This window comes from Hydra vulgaris, chromosome 01 (genome assembly GCF_038396675.1).
Source record: "Hydra vulgaris chromosome 01, alternate assembly HydraT2T_AEP".
In the NCBI taxonomy this organism is placed as follows: Eukaryota; Metazoa; Cnidaria; class Hydrozoa; order Anthoathecata; family Hydridae; genus Hydra; species Hydra vulgaris.
The window spans coordinates 51,731,049-51,746,647 of NC_088920.1; the positions used below are offsets into that span (position 1 = coordinate 51,731,049).

At 27.9% G+C, this 15,599-nt stretch overlaps 1 protein-coding gene across 2 annotated transcripts in view; it reads left to right on the top strand.

The window, feature by feature from the left end:
* The window catches only part of LOC101235696 (integral membrane protein GPR180), a 46,721-nt gene extending 31,654 nt beyond the window's left edge, over positions 1-15,067 (top strand). The window contains exons 7-10 of one of the 2 annotated variants that reach the window (XM_065788539.1): positions 5,651-5,790; positions 5,903-6,046; positions 6,586-6,663; positions 13,290-15,067. In XM_065788539.1, the coding sequence (XP_065644611.1) occupies positions 5,651-5,790; positions 5,903-6,046; positions 6,586-6,663; positions 13,290-13,451 (524 nt within the window). In that variant the 3' untranslated portion in view covers positions 13,452-15,067. The remainder of the gene's footprint in view (positions 1-5,650; positions 5,791-5,902; positions 6,047-6,585; positions 6,664-13,289) is intronic. The other variant, XM_065788540.1, reaches the window with a different exon arrangement.
* Positions 15,068-15,599: the final 532 nt, after the last annotated feature.

Genomic DNA, 15,599 nt, shown 5'->3' on the forward strand with positions numbered 1-15,599 from the left:
ATCATAGCTTTCTTTACGCACTGATGCTTTTAATTAATTTTTATTAATTTTAAGTTGAAGGGATCCCCAGAACTGATAAAGCTAATAATGTTTGTAGCCAAATTAACGATTTCGAAAAGTTTTGAAATTGTCCATATCTCTTATCTTTGTCAGCTAATATAATTGTAAATTTTTACATGTTTTGAATATTTCTTATCTCTAATTGGATTTTAGTTAATAAATATTGTTCAGTATTTATTTATTACAGTATTTGTTTCTATGTGAATTAATTGTAGTTTGAATCTTTAGCTTTTGATAAAATGTTTGAACCAATCAAAATACCACACAATAAAAATACACAGGAACTTAAAATAAGAAACAATTTATAAAAAAAAAAAAAAAAGACAAGATTTTTATTAAGTAGAGCTAACTGATTTTAAGGTCATTTTTACATGCTGTTTTGACATATATCCCACGACGAGATTTTTCATCATTGTTCTGCAATAGATCGGATCAGTAATGAAAGATAATCAAAGATGATATAAAGTAGATGACTCATCAAGAGCTTTGTCATTCATCAATATAAGAATATCATCAATACTGCAATTGCATCATTATTGAGTTTTGTTTGGGTTAAAATCCACTGACCACTGCAAGCCCTAAAGTGTCACAAAAAAGAGCATTTGAGATCATCTTATTTTTCTAAGCTATCAAAAATTACTAGAGTATATAGTTGTGTCATTAGCAAATACCATCAGCTAATTCAGAAGTAAAATATTAGGAAAAATATTAATGTAGATGTGAAACAACACAGGACAAACAACTTGTACCCCAGATGATACTGAAAATAAAATCAAAATATTCTTTGATGTTCATTAAAGATGACTTTAAGACTGCAATTAAAATTTTTTTTTCAAGATATGCCATATGAAGAAAGGTTATAGAGAAGACCAACATGCCTAGAGATTTTTATACCCATAATACCTTTACATTCCATAATTTTATTGCCAGTAATTGTATTATATAATTATATATATAATTAACTGTTAAGTTTGATAAAAATTTATTATAACAACACAAGAAACATAAGTGATCAATCCAATTAGGACCTAACGAGAGGGGATTGCAGCTAGAGCACTACACTAGAAAACATGAAATTTGGGATTCAAAAATACAATGGTTTTTTTTCCAATTTTTTACTTTTTTTTTTATTCATGATTCCTATAAAAATACAGCATAATACATTTGAATCACTTAATACTATACTTATATGTTATACTTAGTTACCAGTTGTTGTTTTTTGTACATGATTTCTATAAAAGTACAGCATAATACATTTGAATGACTTAATATTACCAGTTTTAGTTGTACTAATCTGATTAGTTCATAATTTTTATTTAGTTCTGAATATATACTTTTTTTAAATAAAATGTAGCATTTATGAATTACTAATAGAAAAGTAGATTGTGTATCGCTATTATAAAAATTGCCATTTTTATTGTTTGCGTAAGCTTAAATTAAAAAAAAAAAAAGGAAAAAATAAAATAAAATTGACTTACATTAGTTTTTAAAATTTTTTTTATTAAAAGTCAACTGAAAGAACTGCAATAATATTTTCAACAACTTTTAAAGTTGTAAAGTAATTAAAATTTATTTCATTACCAACTAGTCATTCCATATCGTCACAGTCATGACATTTCTACTGCAAAAGGTGAAAATATAATCAAGGAACTCAATAAACCTTTTTTTTTTTTTTTTGGTAATTTGTACCTTTAGTCACTTACTACTGTCTGGAAAATTTTTTGTACATTTTATGCTATAGTTGCTATATCAAAATAAAAACAGTTGCGTTTGTGATAGCCACTAAAAATGACATGGAACTTGTTTAAGTTATTTTGTTTTTTGTAGAAAACTTTCAGCAAATTGAAAAAATAATTTTTTTGATAATTTTTTAGAGCAAGTATGCTATGCCATGTTTTCCATAAAAGGGTAGATAGCAAAAAGTTGCGCTCTTAATATAGCAGTCGTGACAAAATATTGTACTATTCGATAACATTACATTTAAAATATTTTTAAGGTACATTTTAGCAATGCCAAAGATTTTTAAAATAAATAATTACTTAGACAAAGTTTTTAGTTATCCTTTAGAAAAAAAAAATTAAAACGCATTTACAAGTTTTTAATAAAAATTCATAACAAATCTTTATTAAATTTATTAAATTACAATATACTCTATTAAATTGCAATATTAAAGACATATTTAAATAAACTTAGCAGGTCAATATGTTAAATTGTTTGTTTGCTGTGTTAGTTGTCTGATAGTGGTGATATTATTTTCATGCTGAAAATTTCATTCTTAACTCTCCAGAAATGGAAAGTTGTTTCTTCAATCTATTCAGCTTACAATGAAATGACTATAATATTGATTGCAAATATCTTTGCATATAGCTTCATAAAACTGCCACACATTTAGATAATAACTTTTCTTGTTTTAACTGTTTGCCATGCTATTCTTTTCAAAGTTCCTCCTATCCCACCATTCGCTCCTTTTCCATGGTTTGTAACAAAAAAGTTTCACATAAAAATTGGAATATTAAAAGGTACTTAACAATTCTTTAGAAAATTCACCGCAAAGCGGTTTTTAAATTGAGAAGATGGGCTATCACTCCAAAGTGTTACTTTGTGTATGTTTGCATAAATTGCATCATTGAAGATTGTTGTTTAAGGTTGTCTCCAATAAGCAATTTGAACTTTTTCTTTATAAATTCAGCTATAGTTTTGGTTAAAATCAAAATGTATTATTAGTTCACCATCCATAATATTATCTATTTGGTGGCGATAAACAGACACTTGGTGGTGTTTAATTAAGTAGTGAGTCAGAAACTGGGTTAGTATTTTCAAAAACTCTTTATATGTTGCACAGAAAAACTGTTTAATCAATCAATAGACGATTTGTACCAATTTATGTAATTGACTTCTATACATTCTTCATTTTGCTCCTCAAACGATGGCAATATATATATATATATATAATAGGCAATATATATATATATATAATAGGCAATATATATATATATATATATATATATATATATATATATATATATATATATATATATATATATATATATTATTAACAAACATATTTAATAAGATAATACATTTATTTAGAGAACAAGTTTGTTAAGAAAATAAAAATAAAAGTTAAAAACCAATATAAATAGATAAGTTATATTTCTTTAATTTGTTCTCATGTTTAAATGATTTTAAAATCTTTTAACTAATTTGAAATCGCCGACCTTGTCTCAATGTTTTATGGTAAAACCTTTGTATCAATTTGTTTTGCCGGCCTGATGTGGACCTCTAACAGTTTAAGGTCGGCACTTCATTTTACCTTATTCTGAGGGTTGATATAAAAGTAGTTTATATTGCAATTTCAGTAGCACCCAAACATGCTTAATGCTGTCAAAATAGAATACCCCCTACCACTGCGGGTCAGGATTGCCTAAACAACTGGATTAGGCTAAATATTGTGTCTGATATTGTCAAACATTTGAGACAGTAATCCGTTGTTTTAATAAAATTGGTCTAATTAATGGCATTTCATTACATTTTATATCATGTCATACAATTTTTCATCCATCAAATACGGAGATAAAATGGATATATGTAGTTGTCCACTATTATTACTTTTATTTAAACTTTTTTTATTTTATTTCAAATGTTTTCTTTCTGTTATTGTATGTATTGTATTTTGTCTTGTATGTTTGTGTTTTGTATTGTATTTACTTTCGTTGCTGATTTGTTCATAAATTATTATTTAACAAAGATCAAACAGTGAACTTTATTTTTAATCTACGTCCAAATATTTTTTTCTAAATAGATTGTTTAATAAACATATCACATAGAAAACCTTTTCAAAATAAGGTGACGTGGTATTAAATTAAAGTAAATTAAAATGTTGATTTTAATAATCAATTTGATAAAGATTATTGCTCATCAGAAAATGCAGGTGAACAGAACAAATCAACTACGCCAGAACCAGAATATTTTTTGGGCAAAAGACAAATAATGGTGTTGGCAGTTAAGAGCTATTATCTGGAACAAATGTTGACCCAATTATAAGACACCTAAGGTCCACTGACAGAGTTTAGCTTAAGTTGTTAAAATATGAAAAAGTTTAATAAACATAAGTTGTTGAAGTTTGAAAAAATTTGTTATACAGAAGTTGTTAAAATATGAAAAAATTTGTTATACAGAGGTTGTTAAAATTAAAATTTGTTATACAGAAGTTGTTAAAATTAAAATTTGTTATACAGAAGTTGTTAAAATTAAAATTTGTTATACAGAAGTTGTTAAAATTAAAATTTGTTATACAAAAGTTGTTAAAATTAAAATTTGTTATACAGAAGTTGTTAAAATTAAAATTTGTTATACAGAAGTTGTTAAAATTAAAATTGTTATACAGAAGTTGTTAAAATTAAAATTTGTTATACAGAAGTTGTTAAAATTAAAATTTGTTATACAGAAGTTGTTAAAATTAAAATTTGTTATACAGAAGTTGTTAAAATTAAAATTTGTTATACAGAAGTTGTTAAAATTAAAATTTGTTATACAAAAGTTGTTAAAATTAAAATTTGTTATACAGAAGTTGTTAAAATTAAAATTTGTTATACAAAAGTTGTTAAAATTAAAATTTGTTATACAGAAGTTGTTAAAATTAAAATTTGTTATACAGAAGTTGTTAAAATTAAAATTTGTTATACAAAAGTTGTTAAAATTAAAATTTGTTATACAGAAGTTGTTAAAATTAAAATTTGTTATACAGAAGTTGTTAAAATTAAAATTTGTTATACAGAAGTTGTTAAAATTAAAATTTGTTATACAGAAGTTGTTAAAATTAAAATTTGTTATACAGAAGTTGTTAAAATTAAAATTTGTTATACAGAAGTTGTTAAAATTAAAATTTGTTATACAGAAGTTGTTAAAATTAAAATTGGGTTTACAGAAGTTTTTAAAATTAAAATTGGGTTTACATAAGTAGTTTAAGCAGAAGAAGTAAAATTTTTAATAAACTTATTTTTAATACTCTACATTTTTTATTAAACATCAAAAGATATTATGCAAAATTTAATTAAAAATTTCTTCGTTCAACAACAAACATTGATTTTTTAAAACTTTTTAATGTAGTAGTTGTTATTTAGTAATCTTTCTTTATAATTTAGTAACATATATTGCTTTAAATACGTAATTCTTGATGTTGATGCATTTAAACTTAAAATCTTTGATATAATGAATAAATGTAATAAAGATAAAGTAATGATAGTGTTTTTGTACAAATAATGAATATTTAAATTTTTCTGTGAAATGTATTTTTGAAAATTTTCAAAAATATTTATAGAAATGTAGGTGCTTTTAAACATAAGATTGCTAACAGAGGTATGAAAAATATTTATAGAAATGTAAATTTTTAAACATCATAAAATTTCTAGTAGATGTATTTGGAATGAGGGGTTTGTAAACAAGAAAATTGCTAGTAGAGATATGAAATATGACTAAAGCAGTTGTGTAACTTTTTTTTTTGTAAAAAAAAAAAAGAAAAATGTTTTTTTATTAGCTACGTTTTGCACCGAGATACTAATTTTTTTTAATTTTGCATAATTGATTTCAGTTATTGATGGATACAACCACTACCTGATGTTAATAATGATAACAAAGTTAGCTACAGCTGGTATTCTTTCATCGTCGAGCACATTTTTAAATAATGAAAAATTGATGCATTATATAATAATACTCATTACTATAATCCAGGTAAGTTTTTTTTATACTTGTATTTTCTCACTTTTTTTTTTTCTTTCTTTAACATAATTAGTTAATTTACAGTTTTTATTGACTAATAATTCTATTCCAATTTTAAATTCAGACAGTTTTCATGCTGTTCAGCCAAATATTCTTCTTGTTGATGCTCAGAATTTGTGTAGCATTTATTACTGCTTATTTCATTCAAAATGCTATAGTTAAAGAACGCAGTGCTCTGAAACGAGATTTTTACCACAAGTTGGTTCGGGTATTGTTTTTGTTTTATGTTTTATCTTATCTCAATACCTATTATTTTTATTATCTCATTACCATACCTATTTTTATTTATTATATCCATATCATGCCTATTATTTTATCTATTATCTCCATACCATACCTATTATTTTTAACTATTATCTCTATATCTTTATCATCACATACCTATTGTTTTTCAAATTTATGATTTTAATAAAAAAAAATTAGAAATAAATATGTTGAAAAAATGTATTAAAAATATATTTTAAAAACAGGAAGTTGGCATTGATATCTATTTTATTAACATTCATTCTATTAATTTTCTATAAGTACTAAAATTGAAGTTAAAAAAACTTTGCTACTATTGTTTTTAAACCCTTTTTAAAGATTGGTACTATAGAGTACTTTTTAAGGTGTTTTTATACAACTTACTACATAAAACGTATAAAAAGTTACCATGTGAAAGTATTAGGTTATCATGTGATAAATACCATAAATTTTTATGAAAAAATATTTTTATACTGATTATTATTGATATTATATTATATACAGGATAATTATATATTGTGGTGGTCACTGCCATTTGCTGCTATCTTTTCTATTATCTTTGCTGAGTATCATCATCAAAAGGTATCTTGAGTTTTTTGTTTTTATGAAACAAAATGAAATATAACATTAAAATATAAATAGTAATACATACATAAAGTATGATTTGATGTTTACTTAAATAAAGTTTTGTAATTTTTAACCTGCTGTTTAGTTTTTTTGTCATTATTTAAATTTTAGTTATTTTCAGTTAGTGCTGGGATAAAATTATTAGGGGAGGGAGGATTGTGGGAGTTTATAGGAGTTATGCATGATTATTATCTACAACAAGGTTTCCAGAACAGATTTTTTTTTTTAAATTTTATTCTGATTTCTCAGCCTCCAACAAGGCTGCAAGTAACCACTATTAAGTTGGAAGTTACTAGAAAAAAAGAATAAAGTTATAGAGCAAGGAAATGCTTGACAGACTTAAAAATTTGAAGGTTGTATGAATCAGGAAAACATGAAGATGAGAAAGAGTTCTAAAGTGTTAAAGTGCAGGGAAAAAAACTAGGTGAATAAAAGTTTTTAGAGCATCAGGGACAGACACAATAAAAGAATGAGACTTTGCTGAATGAACAAGTGATGAATGAATGAGTTAAACAAGAATGAGTTTTAGTTAATGGAACTAGAGATGATAGCTCCTTTGAGCAGCAACCTTGATAGTATTTGTAGAAAAGAGAGAGAGATTGAAAAGAGGCTCAAGCATAGCAGATAGAGCAGGTCCAACAACATTTACAATGCGTTTTAGGACCTTGTCTAGAAGAGAAAGAGCATCATTAGAAGAATCAGCCCAAATATGACAACAGTATTTCATAAAGGGGCGAATAAGAGATTTGTAGAGGAAGAGAATGGAATCAGGAGTGAGAAAATGACGAGCACGATAAAGAAAAGCAACCTTAACAGATGCTAATTTAGCAATCGGTTGTATATATGGTTTCCATGAAAAGTCATTAGTAAATGGTGATCCAAGAAGACCTAAAGACGAAGACTCAGTGAGAGCGTTGCCATTCATTAATATAGGAATGTCGACAGTACTTGAGCCACATGTTTGGGCATTTCCTGTATGAGATGCAGGCACATGTCACTGATGTCTTGATTATGATTACATACTTGAAGTATGCATTCAATCAAGCAACGCTTAGTGGTGGTTTTGAAAATTGCATTTTCATTAGGGAACTGTTCAGTCATTTAGGGTAGCAGCTTGGACTGCAGGATTTCAATCTATTGGTCCTGGCATATGATTCCATTCACGGTGTGCAGACAGCCTGGACCTTGAGCAGTGATAACTCCCCAAACCATAGCAGAAGTAGGATGCTTGACAGTTGCAAAAACATATTCTGGAAGCAGAACTTTGTTGATTTGTTGTCTAACAAACAGTGAGAACTCTACATGATATCAATTTTGCTCTCATCACTGAGAGACAAGCACACTGATTACAAGCACACTTGTAATCACAAAACTATGTAAAGAATATAATGCTCAGGATCTGCATTTACAGTACAGCAAATCATGCATTATGCAATTGCAGCAATAGAAAATACCGTACTGTATGTACATGTAACTTAGCATAACAACAAGACATCCTTATTTCATTGCATACATGTACACTGCACTGCAAGTAAACATTTCCGATAAAAAAGGACATGGTACTCAATATTATTTAATTAAGATAGAAGTGGATAATACCTTTGTCCAGTCATTAGAAGTCTATTCTTTGTACTGATTTGCCCAGATTGCCCTCTTTTTCATCATAGCGTGTTAGTTTGGCTTTCTTCAGAGGGCGTCTAGCAGTCAATCCAGCATTGCACAGCTAATACCTTACAGGTCTGGGTGAAACTAGCATGCCATACTCTGATATCTGACAAGGCTATTTCAGTATGATGTCAGACTGCTCACCTAAATCAGCAGTATAAGATATCTTGGGCAGATGTTAAACGCATCCGGCTGCTGTCTTGTAGAAGGCGTTCTTGGCAAAGACTTTTTCATCTATTAGGCTGGCACAGGTGTATTTTTAATACATTGTTTCCAGTTTAGGATGTTGAACGCTGGATCTTCTTGACTCAATGCATGGTTTTTGCTTGTGTCTCTGTTTTTATGACTAGGCAACTCATTCTATTATCTCCTAATTAGAGTACAGCTCTAAAACTTAGTTTTATGGTTCTGAGGCCAGGTGGTAGTCAGGCTTCCAAAACTCTGCGGTAGCTCTCAGAGAGGCTGATTCCGTCAATAGCTGTAAAATATCAGTATACTAACAGTGCTATGTTGCGCATGGATGGTGTCCCTTTTTGTACTTTTAGTGTGCATTGTCAAGGCCACTTTTGGACCCCTTTGTTTGGTTTAGGGTTTATTAATAGTAATGATGCAATTGCTTGGGCTATTAAATAGTGTACTGAGTACTATCTATACTTTGAGTCAAGTTCTTTAACAAATTTCAAAATGACTAAAGTACCAAAAACTATAAAACCCTAAAAAAACATCATTATCAGCAGTTTCTCTAAACCTATCATTCACTAACATTTGTGGTCTTCGAAGTAACTTTTCTTCTGTTGAGCCTTATTGCATGCTGAGTTTTCAAAAATTGTGGAAAGCGATCTGACTCATCTAACTACCGTCCCATTAGTCTTCTTCCTATATAACTAAAGTTTTTGAATCTTTAATTAACAAACACTTAATCTTGAATCTAATAACTTACTTTCTGATCATCAATATGGATTTTGATCTTCTCATTTTACAGCCAATTTGATAACAGTAATAACCGATAGGTTTTATCATACATTAGATAGAGGTGGAGAGGTTAAAGTTATCGCTCTTGACTTTTTTAAAGCTTTCTTCTTACGGTGTATCAGGTTGCATCTTTAAGATTATTGAATACTTCCTTTCCAATCGTAGTATAAAAGTTGTCCTCGGAGGATAGCACTCTTCTTCATGTCCTGTAACTTCAGAGATTCCTCAAGGTTCTATCATTGGTCTTATACTCTTTTGAATTTACATTAACGATCTTCCAGATATTCTCACATCTAAGGTTGCATTGTTCACTTATGATACTACCATTTATTCTTGTCTTGATAAGAAGCTAACACTCTCTGATCGCTTGGAGGGAGCATTGAAAAGGATCTCACTTCTGCTACAGCATGGGGGCTCACAATGGCTGGTGAACTTTAATTCAGAAAAAATCCAATTTTATTCAGCCAATTGTTACCGCAATAATTTAGATCTTCCTCTATTTATGAACAGTGATGTAATGGACGAGTCATCTACCCTTCATCTTCTAGGATTAACTCTTACTTTCAACCTTTCTTGGAAACCATGTATCAAATCCATTGCAAAATTAGCATCTGCTAAGGTTGCATCTCTTTATTGTGCTTGACACTTTCTTTCTCCGGATTCTATTCTTGGTCTCTATAAATCTCAAATCAGTCCTTGTACGGAATACTGTTGTCATAACTGGGGCATCTCTTCCAATGGTGCTCTTTCTCTTAAAGACAAGGTGCAAAAACGCATTGTAAACATTATTGGATCTGTTCTTGCAGCCAACCTCCAACCATTATCTCATTGTCGTAATGTTGCTTCTCTCTTTTTCTACAATTACTATAACGGGCACTGCTCTAAAAAGCTAGTGTCTCTTGTGCCATCTACTTAAACTCATTCTTGTGTTACTCGTCGTTCAATTAAGTCTCATCCTTTTTTTGTGAATATTCCTAAGTGCTCCAAAAACTCTTATTCGTCTAGTTTTTTTCCTCGAACGTTCTTTAGAATTTCTTCCTTCATCTGGCTTTCCTGATTCATATAATTTGCAATCTTTTAAATGATCTGTCAATCGTTATCTTACTTTATAAACTTTATCTTATTTTTCCAGTAACTTCTAATTCTAATAGTAATTGCTTGCAGCCTTGTTGGAAGCAAAGATGTTGAAAAAAAAAGAAAAGAACAGAAAAGTGAGATCAAGACTTGTTGCTCTACGGTTTGATTTACAGTGTTAAATCAGAGTCTGCTTAATACGAGCAGTAAAATTTGATGCGCTATGCCTCCTGTTCTTTGTTCTTTTTTCACAGAAATCCTAATCCCTCTTAACTCTTAACTGAAGCTGCAGAAGTTAAAAACAAAAAAGTGTTCAAAACTTTTTTTTTTAACATCACTTTTAACAATACTGCAAGCAACCACTATTAGAATGGTTTATGAAGAGAAAAGATAAAGTTTATAAAGCAAGACAAAGATGAGACTCAATTTAATGACAAGTAACACGAGAATGTTAGTAGATGGCGCAAGAGACTCTTTCGAACAGCATCCATGGATTTGTAAATACATTTTATATTGATATATGCGGTAGTGGTGTAGTCAAAGAGCACTCGCTTCATAAGAGAGAGGTTCCAAGTTAGATCCCCACCACACCCCTAGTAGTACCACGCGCAGGTGAATTAACATTAAAATATATATATGTATATATGGTTGCCAAGAAAGATCGGAATTAAGAGTTAATCCTAGAAGACAAAGAGTAGATGACTCATCGAGTACATTACCGTTCATAAATATAAAAAGATTTAGATATTTGCGATAGTAATTAGCTGAAAAAAATTGAGTTCTATCTGAGTTAAAGTTTACTAGCCACTGAGAGGCCCATGCTGTAGCAGAAGTGAGATCTTGTTTAAAAATTTCAATTACTTCTGTAGCAGAAGTGAGATCTGGTTTATAAATTTCAATTACTTCTGTAGCAGAAGTGAGATCTTGTTTAAAAATTTTAAAAGTTGTTTATCTAGTGAAAAAAATTTTAAAAGTTACGTTTTTACAAATTATAAATTTGATTGTTAAAAGTAAAGATTATCATCAAATACTGGAAACTATTTCATGTGCATTTCTTAGCAGTAACGAGGATATTTTTTAGCCACTCTTTTATTTGAAATTATATATTTGCATTGAAATATAATTTTTTTGCAATATTTAATATAATACCTTTGATATATGCAATATATCAAATTTATTATATTCGCTTCAGATTAGACAGCAAACTCTTTCAAATGGTCTCAGCAAACTCAGCAATTGCAAAACATCATCCTATCAGAACTTTTTTTACTTTTTTAAAAAGTAGAATATTGTTGTTGGTTTTCTAAAATATTGAAGTTCCGAGTGAATAGAACTTTAGAACATTTAAGAATTCTGGGTTGTAAAGATAAGAGTATTAATATATTTTTGAGCAGATGTTCTAAAATATTTTTGAATTCTAAAATTACAAATTAGGTGTAAAAATTTTCAGTAATTACAAGACTAAGCTTTTAATATAAGACTCACTTGTAAATGTGGTAGTAGACTAGGGGAGAGTGGGGCACCATGACACACTTTTGGTTTTTGCTTCATAACAATTTTTTTAATACACCTTTTTTTTTAGACAATTGGTTTAATTTGTAGAATAAATTTATACCCACAAAAGAAATTCTATAAATTACAAAAATATAACAGGTTAAATTTGTGAGACTTGTTAGAGTAAAATTAAAAATTTGTTTCAAGGTACCCCACCTATAGGGTACCTTGACACACACTACAAGTATCATTAAAAAAGTAAATAAAAAGTATAAAGTATAGAGGAAAGGCAGATTTTTATTGGAAATATAAGCAAATTAGTATTTATAACCCAAATAATGCATCCAATGGTCCAAATCACATTTCAGAAGATCAGATAAAATATCGTTTCAAGTGTCATTCTTAAGTGTCAATAAATTATGGCTTTGTATCGAAATAGGCTTTCCTTGTATTATATTTGCATAAATCTTTTTAAAATTGACTATAAATATTAAAAGAAATGATTTTTAGAATTGTTTGTGTCTACGGGTAAGTAACATTTTGTAAACTACAATCTATAAGTTTTTGACTTCATTAAACAAAATCATTGAAAAAAAAGTTAATACTAAAAATAAAGCGATTATTTTCTATTAGCAAGTATGGGGTAACTTGAAACAGCATTTGTGAGGGGTCCTTGAACTGTAGAATAGTGCACCATGTATCATGGTGCCCCACTCTCCCCTACTAGTAGAATTTTCTACTCACAATTATAAAGTTGTTCAAATCCACCTGCATTTAGCCTGTTTCTTTGTGCAGCAAATTATTTAAATTTGAAAAGATTCTTTGACTGGTCCTCCTGGAGCTTTAAGGAGGTGAATTTAATCAAAATAGATTTTAATCATAGTTTGGTATTGCAACTATTTTTGGTATGTCAGAAATAATACTAGTAAAATAACTTAAAGAAGCCATATTTTTTAATTTTTATTGAATTTGGAAGGGTAAGTTACATAAAATTTACTTAGCCTTTAATATGATAATGGGTAAATGGCAATACACTCTGTTACGTTAAGGTAATTGTAACAACCGCAAATTAACTGCATATGTTGTTTTTCAGCTATTTTTAATCGCTTAAAATTGTTTTAAATATATTTTTCGAATATTATGTTTACATTAAAGTTCTGAATATTATATTTATATTAAAGTTTTTTTCCTAAATACAATGGTTTTGATAATTTGCAACTGTTACAGTTAATCCTAAAATAAGAGAGTGTATTGCCCCTAATCCAACATCACATCAAATACTAATTTAGTTTTAGTCAATTTTACTTATAAAAATGTTTCTTTCTAAAAATTGTTTTATATAGTTTTTTTGTTGAATTTTTGTTTTCATAATTTAGCTTATCGCTTTTGTTACGACAGTAGGCCAAACGATTTCAGCTCTGTTTATGTATCAGCTTTTTATTTCAAGGAGTTTGTACTGGGAGGTATCCTCTCTATCCTCTGCAACACTTCCTCTCAGAGTTGATAACTCATTTGGAATGAAAAAGTACACCAGTTGATTTTGAATGCAAATGAAACATATGAATATATATAAATATATATATATATATATATATATATATATATATATATATATATATATATATATATATATATATATATATATACACTACATCAAAAAATAAAACATACAGTTAATTTCCAAACATTCAAGTCTTTTTATTTCAATCAAATAATAAATAACATAATTAATATTTACATATTAATTAGTAATTGCTATAATATATAATAATATTAAAAATAAAGTTCATAAAAAAAATTATTTAATTAATAAAAACAAAAAAACATAGTCAAAGAAAAAAACATACATCAAAAAATAAAACATACACCTACGAATTATATATAAAAAAACAGGAAAAAAAGTATTTTTAATAATGTGTATGATTTTTTGTGTAATAACTTCTTGCAATCTAGTATTCATCGAATGTACAAGTTTTTCTTTTAATTGTTGTTTATTTTTTATTTCGTGTTGCCGAAGTCGTCTTTCGAGAAGATCCCAAAGATTCTCAATTGGATTGAGATCTGGTGATTGTGGAGGATGCGGAAGTGTTGATTTAACATTAAAAATCAGCCAATTTTTAATTAGTTTCGATGCATGTTTTGGGTCATTGTCTTAGACTAACACGAAATTTTCAGTAGCACCTACTTTTATTGCACTTCGTTTTAGATGATTTTGCAAAATGTCTAAATATTTTTCTTTGTCCATATTAGTTTCAATAAATACTAAATCACCAACCCCACCTGCACCCATCGCTCCCCATACCATCACATTTCCGCCACCGTGTTTGACTGTAGGTGTAATATTTTGTTTGTCAAGTGCAGTGCCTGTTTTTCGCCATACATACCTTGCTCCGTCTGATCCGAAAATATTAAATTTTGATTCATCCACAAATACAACTGTGTTCCAAAATTCTTCAGACTTGTTCAAAAACTTATTCACGTAAGCTAATCTTTTAACAACATTCCTTTTTGTTAAGAATGGTTTCTTACGTGAAATTCGTCCTGCGTAGCTTTGCCGGTGCAACAAATTTCTTACAGTTTGGGGATTAACTGTCACATTTAGATCTTTTTTTAAAAGAGCAGTTATTTTTCGATGTTTTTGGATCTTTTTTTACCATTCTTTCAATTTTCCTTTCTACTTGCATTGTAAACGCTTTTTTTCGACCTCTTCCAGGCGCACTTTCAAATGATTTATTTTTTCTATAATTATTAATTACTGTCTGAATGGTTGCTCGAGGTCTGTCGATCAACTTAGCAATTTCTGCATAACTTTTTCCTTCTTCCTTTAGTTTCACAATTAACATTCTAATTTCAATGGACACTTTTCCTTTTGAAATTTTTGTTTTTTCAGAAATTTTTTTAGCGGTTGCCATTATTTACATCAATATGCGCACTATTTAAGTAACAATGCAATACTAAAGCAAAATATGACAAAAACAGGTCTTATTTACATTACCGAATTAGATGAGTCATGTTTTTGTGAAAGGGTATGATCGTTTTTCTTCTTGTATCTTATTTTTCTTTCATGTATTTGATGTGTGTATGTTTTATTTTTTGATGTATGTTTTTTTCTTTGACTATGTTTTTTTGTTTTTATTAATTAAATAATTTTTTTAAGAACTTTATTTTTAATATTATTATATATTATAGCAATTACTAATTAATATGTAAATATTAATTATGTTATTTATTATTTGATTGAAATAAAAAGACTTGAATGTTTGGAAATTAACTGTATGTTTTATTTTTTGATGTAGTGTATGTATATATATATATATATATATATATATATATATATATATATATATATATATATATATATATATATATATATATATATATATATATATATATATATATAATATATATATATATATATATCTGTGTGTGTGTGTGTGTGTATATATATATATATATTACACATATATTTTGAAATGAAAATGGTTAAGTTTATACACCTTTATACTAGGGTGTTAAGTTTATATTTTATAGTTATAGTAGTTAGTAGTTATTTTTCTATAAAAATTTATTATCTTTTCTCATATAAAATGTCGTGATTTTTCCATTTGCCTTGTAAGGACTTCCTTTGGAATTCTTGGATGCAGGTTTTATAAACAATTTAATTTTTATTTGCATTAATTTAACTG